The sequence below is a fragment of the Cyclopterus lumpus genome, chromosome 13, assembly GCF_009769545.1.
Source record: "Cyclopterus lumpus isolate fCycLum1 chromosome 13, fCycLum1.pri, whole genome shotgun sequence".
Lineage (NCBI taxonomy): Eukaryota > Metazoa > Chordata > Actinopteri > Perciformes > Cyclopteridae > Cyclopterus > Cyclopterus lumpus.
Window position 1 is genome coordinate 20,117,615 of NC_046978.1, and position 12,810 is coordinate 20,130,424.

The 12,810-nt window shown below is 49.8% G+C and overlaps 3 protein-coding genes across 4 annotated transcripts in view; 1 reads left to right on the plus strand and 2 right to left on the minus strand.

The window, feature by feature from the left end:
- Positions 1 to 12,810, plus strand: part of nf1a (neurofibromin 1a) — a 64,636-nt gene that overhangs the window by 41,201 nt on the left and 10,625 nt on the right. The window contains 11 exon segments of the mRNA XM_034548054.1: positions 4,965 to 5,397; positions 5,620 to 5,960; positions 6,460 to 6,662; positions 7,460 to 7,653; positions 7,731 to 7,871; positions 9,874 to 10,153; positions 10,243 to 10,457; positions 10,716 to 10,777; positions 11,698 to 11,839; positions 12,038 to 12,139; positions 12,644 to 12,784. Of these exon segments, the coding sequence (XP_034403945.1) occupies positions 4,965 to 5,397; positions 5,620 to 5,960; positions 6,460 to 6,662; positions 7,460 to 7,653; positions 7,731 to 7,871; positions 9,874 to 10,153; positions 10,243 to 10,457; positions 10,716 to 10,777; positions 11,698 to 11,839; positions 12,038 to 12,139; positions 12,644 to 12,784 (2,254 nt within the window).
- On the minus strand, positions 120 to 1,840 carry LOC117741182 (mucin-7-like). Of its 2 annotated transcripts, XM_034548033.1 has the most exons (3): positions 1,695 to 1,840; positions 1,035 to 1,467; positions 120 to 953 (listed from the first exon to the last, which is right to left on the minus strand). In XM_034548033.1, exons 2-3 carry the CDS (start codon positions 1,439 to 1,441, stop codon positions 359 to 361), a joined length of 1,002 nt encoding a protein of 333 aa, XP_034403924.1. In that variant the 5' UTR covers positions 1,442 to 1,467; positions 1,695 to 1,840; the 3' UTR covers positions 120 to 358. The 2 variants fall into 2 exon arrangements, with proteins under 2 accessions (XP_034403924.1, XP_034403923.1); XM_034548032.1 differs by having other exon boundaries at positions 120 to 1,467.
- Positions 3,132 to 8,831, minus strand: LOC117741190. The gene is made up of 3 exons (XM_034548041.1): positions 8,554 to 8,831; positions 4,658 to 4,808; positions 3,132 to 4,574 (listed from the first exon to the last, which is right to left on the minus strand). Exon 3 carries the CDS (start codon positions 4,566 to 4,568, stop codon positions 3,933 to 3,935), a length of 636 nt encoding a protein of 211 aa, XP_034403932.1. The 5' UTR covers positions 4,569 to 4,574; positions 4,658 to 4,808; positions 8,554 to 8,831; the 3' UTR covers positions 3,132 to 3,932.

A 12,810-nucleotide genomic window follows, 5' to 3' on the forward strand; every position in this document is an offset into this window, starting at 1 on the left:
AGCATGTAGACCGTCATGTGCTGTCGGCCTGGTTCCTCTTCAGTGACATGAACACATCTGATTATCTTTGAGTGCGTTTAATTCGGTCATTGGAGGCTGCAGAAGTATTTAATAAGACGTGCAGAGTTTGTTTTTAATGTGACGCACAAAACAATCTTCTGCTCAACATTCAAGAGTCTCTTCAGACGCAATAACACAAAGAAACCATAATATTAAAATCTCAAAATCTCAGAAGTTTAATTCTAGTTTAAAACAATTTGTGATCTGTGTGAAAATGTTCTTCTGCTTTGTCACATTTTAGCAGAAGAGCCTCAGATGAATATCTCTTCTCTCTCGAGGGCGACTTCCTGTGTGGTCGTCACGCAACCTCAGAGTTGTCGTCGTCGTTGTTGTTGTTGTTGTTGTGGTTGTTGTGGTGGTGCTCGGCCGTCTCCGGAGTGTCTCCGTTGCTCCGCCCTCCTGGACCGAGTCCCGCCTTCCCGTCCTCCTCTCGAGCGAACAAACTCCCTTTACCTCCGAACGTGCTCGCCGTCATGTCCGCGAACTCCTCGCCGGTTTCCGGGAGCGCCGACAGCCTCCTGGAGAGCCTCTGGGTCAGGAAGCTGGACAGGGAGATCCGGTTGGACGGACTCGTCGACGCCCGGCCGCCGCCGCCGTCGGCGCCGCCTGCCAGGAACGGCGAGGGGCCGGCCCAGTCGTCGGTCGCCATCTGCCGGTTCTGAAGCCGCCGCTTCTTGACGTAGATGAGCAGGAAGCCCACCACCATGACCAGCAGGGCTCCGCCGATCAGCCCCGCCACCACTTTGCCGTGGTTCGGTCCTTCATCGGGCTCCTCCTCCTTCCCCGGGCGGGTCGCGGCCTTCGGCGTTCTGTACGACGCGGCCGGGACCGGGCTCGTACTGGTGCCTCCGCTCTCAGCGGGTCCGGTAGATGTGCTCACGGTCGAGACGAGCCTCGTGGCCGGTTGGGTCGAGACGAGCCTCGTGGCCGGTTGGGTCGAGACGAGCCTCGTGGCCGGTTGGGTCGAGACGAGCCTCGTGGCCGGTTGGGTCGAGACGAGCCTCGTGGCCGGTTGGGTCGAGACGAGCCTCGTGGCCGGTTGGGTCGAGACGAGCCTCGTGGCCGGTTGGGTCGGAGTTTGGGCGGAGCTGCCGGGCGGCGCCCGCGTGGTTCCGATCGAGTCGCTGGCGTGAGCGCTCGACGTTGTGGACTTCCTGCCTTCCGTTGAGCGGTCGAACCGAGGCGGCGTGGAGTCGGTTGGCGTCGCCGCCGCCGCCGCTTCGCTCCCCGGCACAAACATCGTGGAAGCCGGCGGAGTCTCTGAGACGGGACTCCAGCCGGTCGTCCGGTCCTCGGTGGACCCGTGGGCGGCGGTGTGGTTCTGGCCGGACGTCAGCGGCAGCAGCCACAAGACCGCGAGGCCCAAGGAGCCCACGCTCATCGTCGTCTTCTGGCCGGTTGCTGCGTCTTCTCGGCGAGAAAAGAGGAAGTCATTTCATCAGAGATGCACAGCAATGAGATCTGATGCAATGAGCGGTGTTGCAATGCCAACCTGTGTGTGTGTGTGTGTGTTCAGATGTGTTCAAGTGCTCTCTAAGCGGACGCGTTCGCTCCAGCATCGACCTCAAAGCACTCTCCTTTATGAGACGTACCCGAAGGCCACATTGATAACTCGTGGGTTAAATGATACTTACGATGAGTTCCCCCCCGACTACCCGTCAGCGGTGTCGCTCCGCGATGCGTTCAAAGGGAAGTCGTTGACGTTGTGAAGGCGTCTGGAGGAGCTCTGGCCGAAAAGTCCTTCTTGCCTCACTGACAGGAAGTGTGACGTGTGAAGAGGCCGACGAGCTCGTTCTAAACATAGTTCATGTTTCACACCGACGCTTCAGATCGTTATCATTTACCTTCAGCCAGTACTCGAGTTCACTGAGCAGAGCCTGAACGCATCATGAGAACGTTATCATTTACCTTCAGCCAGTACTCGTGTTCACTGAGCAGAGCCTGAACGCATCATGAGAACGTTATCATTTACCTTCAGCCAGTACTCGTGTTCACTGAGCGGAGCCTGAACGCATCATGAGAACGTTATCATTTACCTTTAGCCAGTACTCATGTTCACTGAGTGGAGCCTGAACGCATCATGAGAACGTTATCATTTACCTTCAGCCAGTACTCGTGTTCACTGAGCAGAGCCTGAACGCATCATGAGAACGTTATCATTTACCTTCAGCCAGTACTCATGTTCACTGAACGGAGCCTGAACGCATCATGAGAACGTTATCATTTACCTTCAGCCAGTACTCATGTTCACTGAGCGGAGCCTGAACGCATCATGAGAACGTTATCATTTACCTTCAGCCAGTACTCATGTTCACTGAGCGGAGCCTGAACGCATCATGAGAACGTTATCATTTACCTTCAGCCAGTACTCGTGTTCACTGAGCGGAGCCTGAACGCATCATGAGAACGTTATCATTTACCTTCAGCCAGTACTCGTGTTCACTGAGCAGAGCCTGAACGCATCATGAGAACGTTATCATTTACCTTCAGCCAGTACTCATGTTCACTGAACGGAGCCTGAACGCATCATGAGAACGTTATCATTTACCTTCAGCCAGTACTCATGTTCACTGAGCGGAGCCTGAACGCATCATGAGAACGTCATCATTTACCTTCAGCCAGTACTCGAGTTCACTGAGCGGAGCCTGAACGCATCATGAGAACGTTATCATTTACCTTCAGCCAGTACTCGTGTTCACTGAGCAGAGCCTGAACGCATCATGAGAACGTTATCATTTACCTTCAGCCAGTACTCATGTTCACTGAACGGAGCCTGAACGCATCATGAGAACGTTATCATTTACCTTCAGCCAGTACTCATGTTCACTGAGCAGAGCCTGAACGCACCATGAGAACGTTATCATTTACCTTCAGCCGGTACTCGTGTTCACTGAGCAGAGCCTGAACGCATCATGAGAACGTTTACCTTCAGTATTTCTGCTTCAATACTTCAGCACCTCCCCGGCTGATCATCAAGTAGAATTATACTTCATGTATTTGTTCCTTAAAGAAGCCAATATAATGAAAGATAAATGCCTCGTGGTTTGAATTGTTAAAACAAACGACACTGACGAGATGCAAACGTCCATTTATTTAAAACCCGACATTGTAGCTCAGTTTCATTTATGAACAGTATTAGTCTGCAAGAGATCACGAACACAACAAGGATTATTATTATGAGACGGCTCGTCGTGGCTTCAGTCTGTTCTAGGAAAAGCTCTTTATTTACTTATTTATTGTTCACGCTCATTTTGTCATTTAGCCAAATTAAGCATTTTCAAAGTAAATGTTGAGCAAGTGTGTAAAACTACATAACATCTGGAATTAGATGTTTAAAGGTTAAACAAACTCATGACAATAAGTATTTCATATTATAAACGCCATTAAAGGCTTTTCCATCAGAATCAAAGCTCTCTAGCAAATGGACTTATATACTTTATTTTAAATGTTTATAAAATAAAGTATAGTAGTTTAAAAGTGGAATAAACATATACACAATACTTTTTGGTACTAATCAAAATGTAAAAAAACTATTAAATAAGCTGAGTCTCAAACTGACATTGAATAAGTTTGTAAACTTCCTGATAGCATGATAAAAGTATATTTTTATAATTTAATAATTACTATTTTGCTCGTCTATTTGAGTACTTTGGCTTGAGTGAAAGAAGATGGTTTTATGAAATATGTATTATATCTTTTTTGGTGTGGGTTCAGTAACTTGGGTGTTAATATAATAATAATAATAATATATCCTTTATTATATCACCAGTTGACAAAAAATGTTGGTTAAATTCTGTGAGGTGAAATAAACTGGAGAACTCAGAGTTAAACACTGAGCTGGTTTGTGTCTGGGACCTCGTGGGGTTTCCTCCTCACACCACCAGGGGCATATCCTCCAGATCCCTGGGCATCTCCAGACAGGAGTCTCTGGAGCTGGAGCTCTGCATCTGACCGAGCTCCCCTTCGTAGACCGTTGCCGTGGCAACTTGCTCCAGCGCCTCTCCCCTCGCCTCCCGTAGCTCCGCCTCCACCTCGCCGTCGGCTCTCACCTCCTCCAGCATGACGGCGGCGTTGCACGGCCCCACCAGTCCCCCCTCCTCCGGCCGGTCGACGCCCCAGTACCCCGTGCCGCTCACCAAGTCCATGTTGGACCGGGAGGTTCGCGGGGCGTGAATCCGGCGCTGGAGGACGTGGATCTGACACGCCAGCGCCACGGTGGTCACGAGCAGGCAGACGATCAGCCCCCCTGCCGAGCCGACGGCGACCAGACCCATCTCGGTGTCAATCAAGCAGTCGGCTCGAGTGCCGTTGGTGTCCGCGTCGGGCGGGTTTGTGTGGCCCGTGGTCGCAACGTCGCGCTCCGTGGCCGGCGTCCAGCCGCCACCTCGGTCTTTTGTTGGGTAGGAATGCGGCTGCTCGGTCACCAGGTTTCGGTCTGCGTCGGTATGACAGGACGGCAGCTGGCTGAGCAGCAGAAACATCCAGAGGAAAGTTCTGGTTCCTTCCATTGGGCTCTGAAATGCAGAGCAGAGTGACGCGTCTGCTTCAAGTGCAAAGAGGTCTGACCGGCAGGGTGCGTCGTACTGACGGTACTTACTTGATGTGGTCTTGTGTGGAGGTCTTGTTGGAGGGGTGGAGTGAGGCGGCTGCTGCAGACGGACCCTTCAGATGCTCTGAAGGTGCTTCCTGACCCGGTCTCTGGGTCTGGGTACTTCGGGCCTCTCGTTGACCACAGATGCTGACGAGCTCTTACGAGAAGAAAGAGACAAAAGAAATGCAGTTTCTCAGAAGCCAAAAAAACCCTTTTCTGTAACTCATTTAAACACCACGACTCACCCCACACACACATGCATCCTTTATGAAGGAGACTTGAACGTGACCTTGTGCATCTCCTTCTTCTTTAGGTTCAAAACAGGCCAGATCAACGGTGACCTGCTCATCTACCACGTCCTCCTCACTCTCAAGCCCTACTACGCCAAGCCCTACGAGATCGTGGTCGACCTCACGCATGTGGGACCCAGCAACCGCTTCAAGACCGACTTCCTGTCCAAGTGGTTCGTGGTCTTCCCCGGCTTCGCCTACGAGAATGTGGCGGCCGTCTTCGTCTACAACTGCAACACCTGGGTGAGGGAGTACACCAAGTACCACGAGCGGCTGCTGACGGGCCTGAAGGGCAGCAAGCGGCTCCAGTTCATCGACTCTCCGGCTAAGCTGGCCGAGCACATCGAACCGGACCAGCAGAAGCTGCCCGCGGCCACGCTGACCCTGGAGGAGGACCTCAAAGTGTTCCATAACGCCCTCAAGCTGGCCCACAAAGACACCAAGGTCTCGATTAAGGTGAGGACGCGGCCCAAGGGCCAAAGTAGCTCAGTCTGGAGTTTTGAACTGGCGGGTTGCTGGTTCAAGACCAGGTTAGGGAGTGTAGACTGGTAGCTCTAGAGGTACCAAAACCCCCAAACTGCTCCCAGGGCACTGAAGAGTATCTTCTGTGTACAATCATGTGATTTTAGACTTGAGAGGATAAGATTTGAGCAATGGGGTTGTGCTTCCTCTGGTCAGGTGGGCTCGACCGCAGTTCAGGTGACCTCGGCCGAGCGGACCCGCGTCCTCGGCCAGCCCGTCTTCCTCAACGACGTCTACTACGCCTCGGAGATCGAGGAGATTTGCCTGGTGGACGAGAGCCAGTTCACCCTCACCATGGCCAACCAGGGCACGCCGCTCACCTTCATGCACCAGGAGTGCGACGCCATCGTCCAGTCCATCATCCACATCCGGACGCGCTGGGAGCTGTCGCAGCCCGACTCCATCCCACAGCACACCAAGATCCGACCCAAAGACGTACCCGGCACTCTGCTCAACATCGCCCTGCTGAACCTGGGCAGTTCTGACCCCAGCCTCAGGTCAGTCCCGCTGGGCCTTTTCTAAACAACCGTAACCTCACCAGCTTGAGTGAAAGATTACAAAAACCAAAGATTTCGTTGTAATTTTTTGGCTGCGGACTGAAATGTTAAATGTTGTCTAAACTGCAAAAATAAGTGCTCTTTTCCTGAGAAAGCTCATCTGTTTGTCGTTTGGTTTTGTAAGTACCAGAACTTCAAGACACAAGTGTTTTTTCGGCTGCAAATGTGCCTTCAAGTTCAGAGATGAATTGCATATCGATTGCCGAAGAGCAAAACCATCTAAAAAGAAAAGTGTTACCCAAAACTAAATACAAAAAGTAAAGGGAACTGTGCAGATGGAAGTTTTCCCCACAATTTTCTTGGATAGTTTTGCCCTTTGGCCATCGATATAAGAAAGCTGTTATGTCAACGCAGTGATGATGGATTTGAACACATCGGGAGGAGTTGTTGCGCTACTCAACCATTGACCCTTCTCACTTGTTGTACGTCCCACTTTCAGGTCGGCGGCTTACAATCTATTGTGTGCATTGACCTGCACCTTCAACCTGAAGATAGAGGGCCAGCTGCTGGAGACGTCGGGCCTCTGCATCCCGGCCAACAACACCCTCTTCATCGTCTCCATCAGCAAGACTCTGGCTGCCAACGAGCCCCATCTGACGCTGGAGTTTCTGGAGGAGTGCATCTCGGGCTTCAGCAAGTCCAGTAAGTCCATCGGACTCCTTGCAGGCTCTTTAGGACTTGGGCTTTTTTAACTTTTGCTGCTTGTTAAAAAAAAAAAATTTTGTGCAAAGAGGAGATTTTACTAAGATCACATATTGTGTAGTGGAAATGCTCTTTACGAGCATTTTAGTTCTTGGAAGCAGCAAGTTATTTATGGAAAGCTATAAAAAGGCTGCTTGTCGGTCAGGATGCTTTGTTTTGGTTGATTATTGATGGTTGTATAGAAGTCTATGCTTCATGTGTTGAAGCTGGATTCTCTCTCCTGACCACCAGGGGGCGACTCCTCTGGTTGTATAGAAGTCTATGCTTCATGTGTTGAAGCTGGATTCTCTCTACTGACCACCAGGGGGCGACTCCTCTGGTTGTATAGAAGTCTATGCTTCATGTGTTGAAGCTGGATTCTCCCTACTGACCACCAGGGGGCGACTCCTCTTGTTGTATAGAAGTCTATGCTTCATGTGTTAAAGCTGCATTCTCTCTACTGACCACCAGGGGGCGACTCCTCTGGTTGTATAGAAGTCTATGCTTCATGTGTTGAAGCTGCATTCTCTCTCCTGACCACCAGGGGGCGACTCCTCTGGTTGTATAGAAGTCTATGCTTCATGTGTTAAAGCTGCATTCTCTCTCCTGACCACCAAGGGGAGACTCCTGTGGTTGTATAGAAGTCTATGCTTCATGTGTTAAAGCTGCATTCTCTCTCCTGACCACCAGGGGGAGACTCCTGTGGTTGTATAGAAGTCTATGCTTCATGTGTTGAAGTGTGTGTTTTCCCCTCACAGGTATCGAGCTGAAGCACCTCTGCCTGGAGTACATGACGCCCTGGCTGCTCAACCTGGTCCGCTTCTGTAAGCACAACGACGACGCCAAGCGCCAGCGGGTCACCGCCATTTTGGACAAGCTCATCACCATGACCATCAATGAAAAGCAGATGTACCCCTCCATCCAGGCCAAGATCTGGGGCAGCCTGGGCCAGGTGGGTCCACCGCACCAACACCGGTAGACCTGCTGGTGTCGAGGACCCGACCTCTAACTCTGCCCCCGTGTCCTCAGATCACCGACCTGCTGGATGTGGTGCTGGACAGCTTCATCAAGACCAGCGCCACCGGAGGACTGGGCTCCATCAAAGCCGAGGTCATGGCCGACACCGCGGTGGCTCTGGCTTCAGGGAACGTCAAACTGGTCTCCAGCAAGGTGAGCCGAGACTCTCTGGACCAGTGTGTCGGGGGGTCCAGAACCCGTTACCGTCACGAGGGCATCATAATGGTTTATATTCTGTTGCACAACATTTTAAAGGTCGTCGTTTAGTCAAATAACGATAACAAATAATAATCGTTAGCAGAGGATCGTTGTAACTTAATTTACGACGGACGGCAGCCCGAAGAAAGTATGAAGCGACAATTTGGACCAACGTTATGAGATTTAAGTAGTGAGCTTGGCGTCAAAGACCTAAAAAATAGTGATAACATTTCTTTTCCTAATTTAAAAAAAAAGAAGTAAAATGTATTCATTTATATCTTTAGTTTTTCTTAATTTATTTCTTAATTTGTTTATTTTTCAATTAATACATTTCTTAATGTATTTTTTTATTTCTTAATTTTTGTTTATTTCTTAATTGCATTTAATTTTCTTATTTTTTATATTCATTTTTTTTTTTAAATCTTAATTTTCTTTTTCTTAAATTCTTTCTTACATTTTTTATTTATGTCCGCAGTTATTTTGTGAACCATTGTAATGTTTTAAAATGTAATTCTGCTCATATTAAAGAGTAAAGTTATTTTAATCCAGTGGGTCCACGTCACATGACATCATAAACCTCTTTAACACAAATCTATAAACGTTGAGTCAGCGTTAAATGTAATATTTATTTACTTACAAACGGATGAAATGAATCCCTGTAAACGCTGTGAATCGCTCCGGCGTGTCGGCCGTGTCCTCCGGGTCCGAGTCAGAGAAACACACAACAACAACAACAACAACAATAGCCGGGCTCTCAATGGGGCCTTTGTGAGGATTGTTGACCAACAGAAGCTGAAGATCTGCTTCCCTCCACTCGCAGCGTGTGGTTTCACCTAAAGTGAATAAAGAATATCAGATTATTATGGTTTATTTAAACTCGGTGGTTCTGCCGGTGTTCTCCACGGCGCTGATGTCACGGCCCAGCGAGCACAAAGGGAACCTTGTCTGCTGTTGAACTCTGTCACCCAACAGAAGAACATGTTCTGTTTTCTTATTGTCATACGAACACGACAACTTCTACACAACGACATCTCCGAGTTATTTATTAGTGGAACCTACGTGAACCTCAGATTAATGATCGTTAACCATCGCAGAGTAAATAAAGTTGTATCCTCCTGTGTCCAGTAGGTCATCATGTTTCTCTGGTCAACCAATCAGTGTTTAGACCAACAGGAGGAGAGCTAGTAACGTTAGCAGCACCGCTAACGGAGAGCTAGTAACATTACCTGGTAACGTTAGCAGCACCGCTAACGGAGAGCTAGTAACATTACCTGGCAACGTTAGCAGCACCGCTAACGGAGAGCTAGTAACATTACCTGGTAACGTTAGCAACACCGCTAACGGAGAGCTAGTAATGTTAGCAGCACCGCTAACGGAGAGCTAGTAACGTTACCTGGTAACGTTAGCAACACCGCTAACGGAGAGCTAGTAACGTTAGCAGCACCGCTAACGGAGAGCTAGTAACGTTACCTGGCAACGTTAGCAGCACCGCTAACGGAGAGCTAGTAACGTTAGCAGCACATTACTTATTATTATTATTATTATTATTAAAAAAAGAAAAAGATACTCTGTTTTGTTTAGTTATATAATGTTATTGTCATTGTTCATTTTATTTATTTTTTTAGTTGTTTATTTGTTGACTTTGTGTTGTTGTTGTTGTTGTTATGCCAAACCCTGAATAAGTAAAATATTATATTCCTTAAAAACCGACCCAAAAGGTTTTATCTGTAAAAGGTTCGCATTATATGACAAAATATAATTAAATAATATATACGACATATTAATCAGATTAAGTGAACATTTGTGTTACATTTTCAGGAAAGTGTTTTTTTTCCTGAACGCTGCCGCTTGTTGAGTGTTTTAGGTGCATTGTCATGATGCATTGTGGGTCATGAAAGCTTCCTGCTAACGTTTTATTTTTCCCCATCAGTGATTTAAATGTCCCATTCCCCGGCAGGTCATTGGTCGGATGTGTAAGATCATAGACAAGACGTGTCTGTCGCCGACGCCCACTCTGGAGCAGCACCTCATGTGGGACGACATCGCCATCCTGGCGCGCTACATGCTCATGCTGTCCTTCAACAACTCTCTGGACGTGGCGGCCCACCTGCCCTACCTGTTCCACGTGGTGACCCTGCTGGTGGCCACCGGGCCGCTGTCCCTCCGGGCCTCCACCCACGGCCTGGTCATCAACATCATCCACTCGCTGTGCACCTGCTCGCAGCTCAACTTCAGCGGTGAGTTGAGGGCGCCCGTCTTGTCGTCGTCGCGGTTACGAACCCCGTCCCCGTTGAATGACCACGCCGCTGTGCTTGATGCTTTTCAGAGGAGACGAAGCAGGTCCTGAGGCTGAGCCTGACCGAGTTCTCCCTGCCCAAGTTCTACCTGCTGTTCGGCATCAGCAAGGTCAAGTCGGCCGCCGTCATCGCCTTCCGCTCCAGCTACCGGGACCGCTCCTTCTCCCCGGGCTCCTACGAGAGGGAGACGTTCGCCCTGTCCTCCCTGGAGACCGTCACCGAGGCCCTGCTGGAGATCATGGAGGTCTGGCTTTTGGTTCATGTCAGAGCGAGACCCCCGAGACCCCAGACCACGTTATAATGAAATGGAGACCAATTGGCAAAAGCTGGTAGACTACCAGGACCATGAAAAAAAGTCCCATGTGTTATATGGATTATCTAGATATGTAAATTAAAAAAAAATCTATACTTTATTTATATATGACCTGTTGAGGGTTTGAGAGGACGGTGTTTCCTCATTCCTAGTTCCTCAGAGATCAACGTCCTCCCTTTCTCCCTGCAGGCTTGTATGAGGGACATCCCGGCCTGCAAGTGGTTGGACCAATGGACGGAGCTCGCTCAGAAGTATGACTCCTCCTCTTTTTTAAGGCGTCAGTGTTTCACGTCCAGTCAGCAATCGATAAATCAAATGCTCAGTATTTGTCGGCACGGTGCGTTCAGGCTCTGCTCAGTGAACACGAGTACTGGCTGAAGGTAAATGATAACGTTCTCATGATGCGTTCAGGCTCCGCTCAGTGAACACGAGTACTGGCTGAAGGTAAATGATAACGTTCTCATGATGCGTTCAGGCTCTGCTCAGTGAACATGAGTACCGACTGAAGGTAAATGATAACGTTCTCATGATGCGTTCAGGCTCTGCTCAGTGAACATGAGTACCGACTGAAGGTAAATGATAACGTTCTCATGATGCGTTCAGGCTCCGCTCAGTGAACATGAGTACTGGCTGAAGGTAAATGATAAGGTTCTCATGATGCGTTCAGGCTCTGCTCAGTGAACATGAGTACTGGCTGAAGGTAAATGATAAGGTTCTCATGATGCGTTCAGGCTCTGCTCAGTGAACATGAGTACTGGCTGAAGGTAAATGATAACGTTCTCATGATGCGTTCAGGCTCTGCTCAGTGAACATGAGTACCGACTGAAGGTAAATGATAACGTTCTCATGATGCGTTCAGGCTCCGCTCAGTGAACATGAGTACTGGCTGAAGGTAAATGATAAGGTTCTCATGATGCGTTCAGGCTCTGCTCAGTGAACATGAGTACTGGCTGAAGGTAAATGATAAGGTTCTCATGATGCGTTCAGGCTCTGCTCAGTGAACATGAGTACTGGCTGAAGGTAAATGATAACGTTCTCATGATGCGTTCAGGCTCTGCTCAGTGAACACGAGTACCGGCTGAAGGTAAATGATAACGTTCTCATGGTGCGTTCAGGTGTAATCTAGTGAAATGTAGTGATGGTGATAACTAGAATAACTCCTGTGTGTCAGGTTTGCCTTCCAGTACAACCCGTCCCTGCAGCCTCGGGCTCTGGTCGTGTTCGGCTGCATCAGCAAGCGTGTGAGCCACGGTCAGATCAAGCAGATCATCCGGATCCTCAGCAAGGCCAGCCCGCTGCTCAGCATCGACCGGGTGAGAGCCGCGCGTTCGATGCCGTGTTAACGATCGTCCTCTCGGGACCACTTGTTGTGTGACTGGGCTCTGTAATCCCTGCGCTCGTCCTCTCAGGACCACTTGTTGTGTGACTGGGCTCTGTAATCCCTGCGCTCGTCCTCTCAGGACCACTTGTTGTGTGACTGGGCTCTGTAATCCCTGCGCTCGTCCTCTCAGGGTCTGGAGAGCTGCCTGAAGGGGCCGGACAACTACAACAGCCAAGTGTTGATCGAGGCCACCGTGATCGCTCTGACCAAGCTGCAGCCACTGCTGAGCAAGGTGAGGAGCACCACTCCTCTTCTCCTCCTCCTCCACCACTCCTCCTCCTCTACCACTCCTCTTCTCCTCCTCCACCACTCCTCCACCACTCCTCCTCCACCACTCCTCCTCCTCTACCACTCCTCTTCTCCTCCTCCACCACTCCTCCTCCTCTACCACTTCTCCTCCTCCTCTTCTCCTCCTCCTCCTCCTCCTCTTCTCGTCCTCCTCTACCACTCCTCCTCCTCTACCACTCCTCCTCCTCCACCACTCCTCCTCCTCTACCACTTCTCCTCCTCCTCCTCTTCTCCTCCTCCTCCTCCTCTACCACTCCTCCTCCTCCACCACTCCTCCTCATCTTCTCCTCCTCTACCACTCCTCCTCCTCCCCCACCCCTTCTGGAGGAGAAAAGCAAACATATCAAGATTGTTTTTCATAAAGTGCTGCAGTCGTTCTAATGTGTGTGTGTATGTCATGGTGTGGTGTGGTGTGGTGTGTGTGTGGTGTGTGTGTGTGTGTGTGTAGGAGTCTCCGATGCACAAAGCTCTGTTCTGGGTGGCGGTGGCTGTGCTGCAGCTGGACGAGGTGAACCTCTACTCGGCCGGAACCGCCCTGCTGGAGCAGAACCTCCACACGCTGGACACCATGCGGGTCTTCAACGACAAGGTGACACACACACACACACACACACT

Excerpts from the sequence above, each read along its gene's own strand:
- LOC117741182 (XM_034548032.1), bottom strand. The coding sequence starts at position 1,441 with ATGAGCGTGGGCTCCTTGGGCCTCGCGGTCTTGTGGCTGCTGCCGCTG.
- LOC117741190 (XM_034548041.1), bottom strand. The coding sequence starts at position 4,568 with ATGGAAGGAACCAGAACTTTCCTCTGGATGTTTCTGCTGCTCAGCCAG.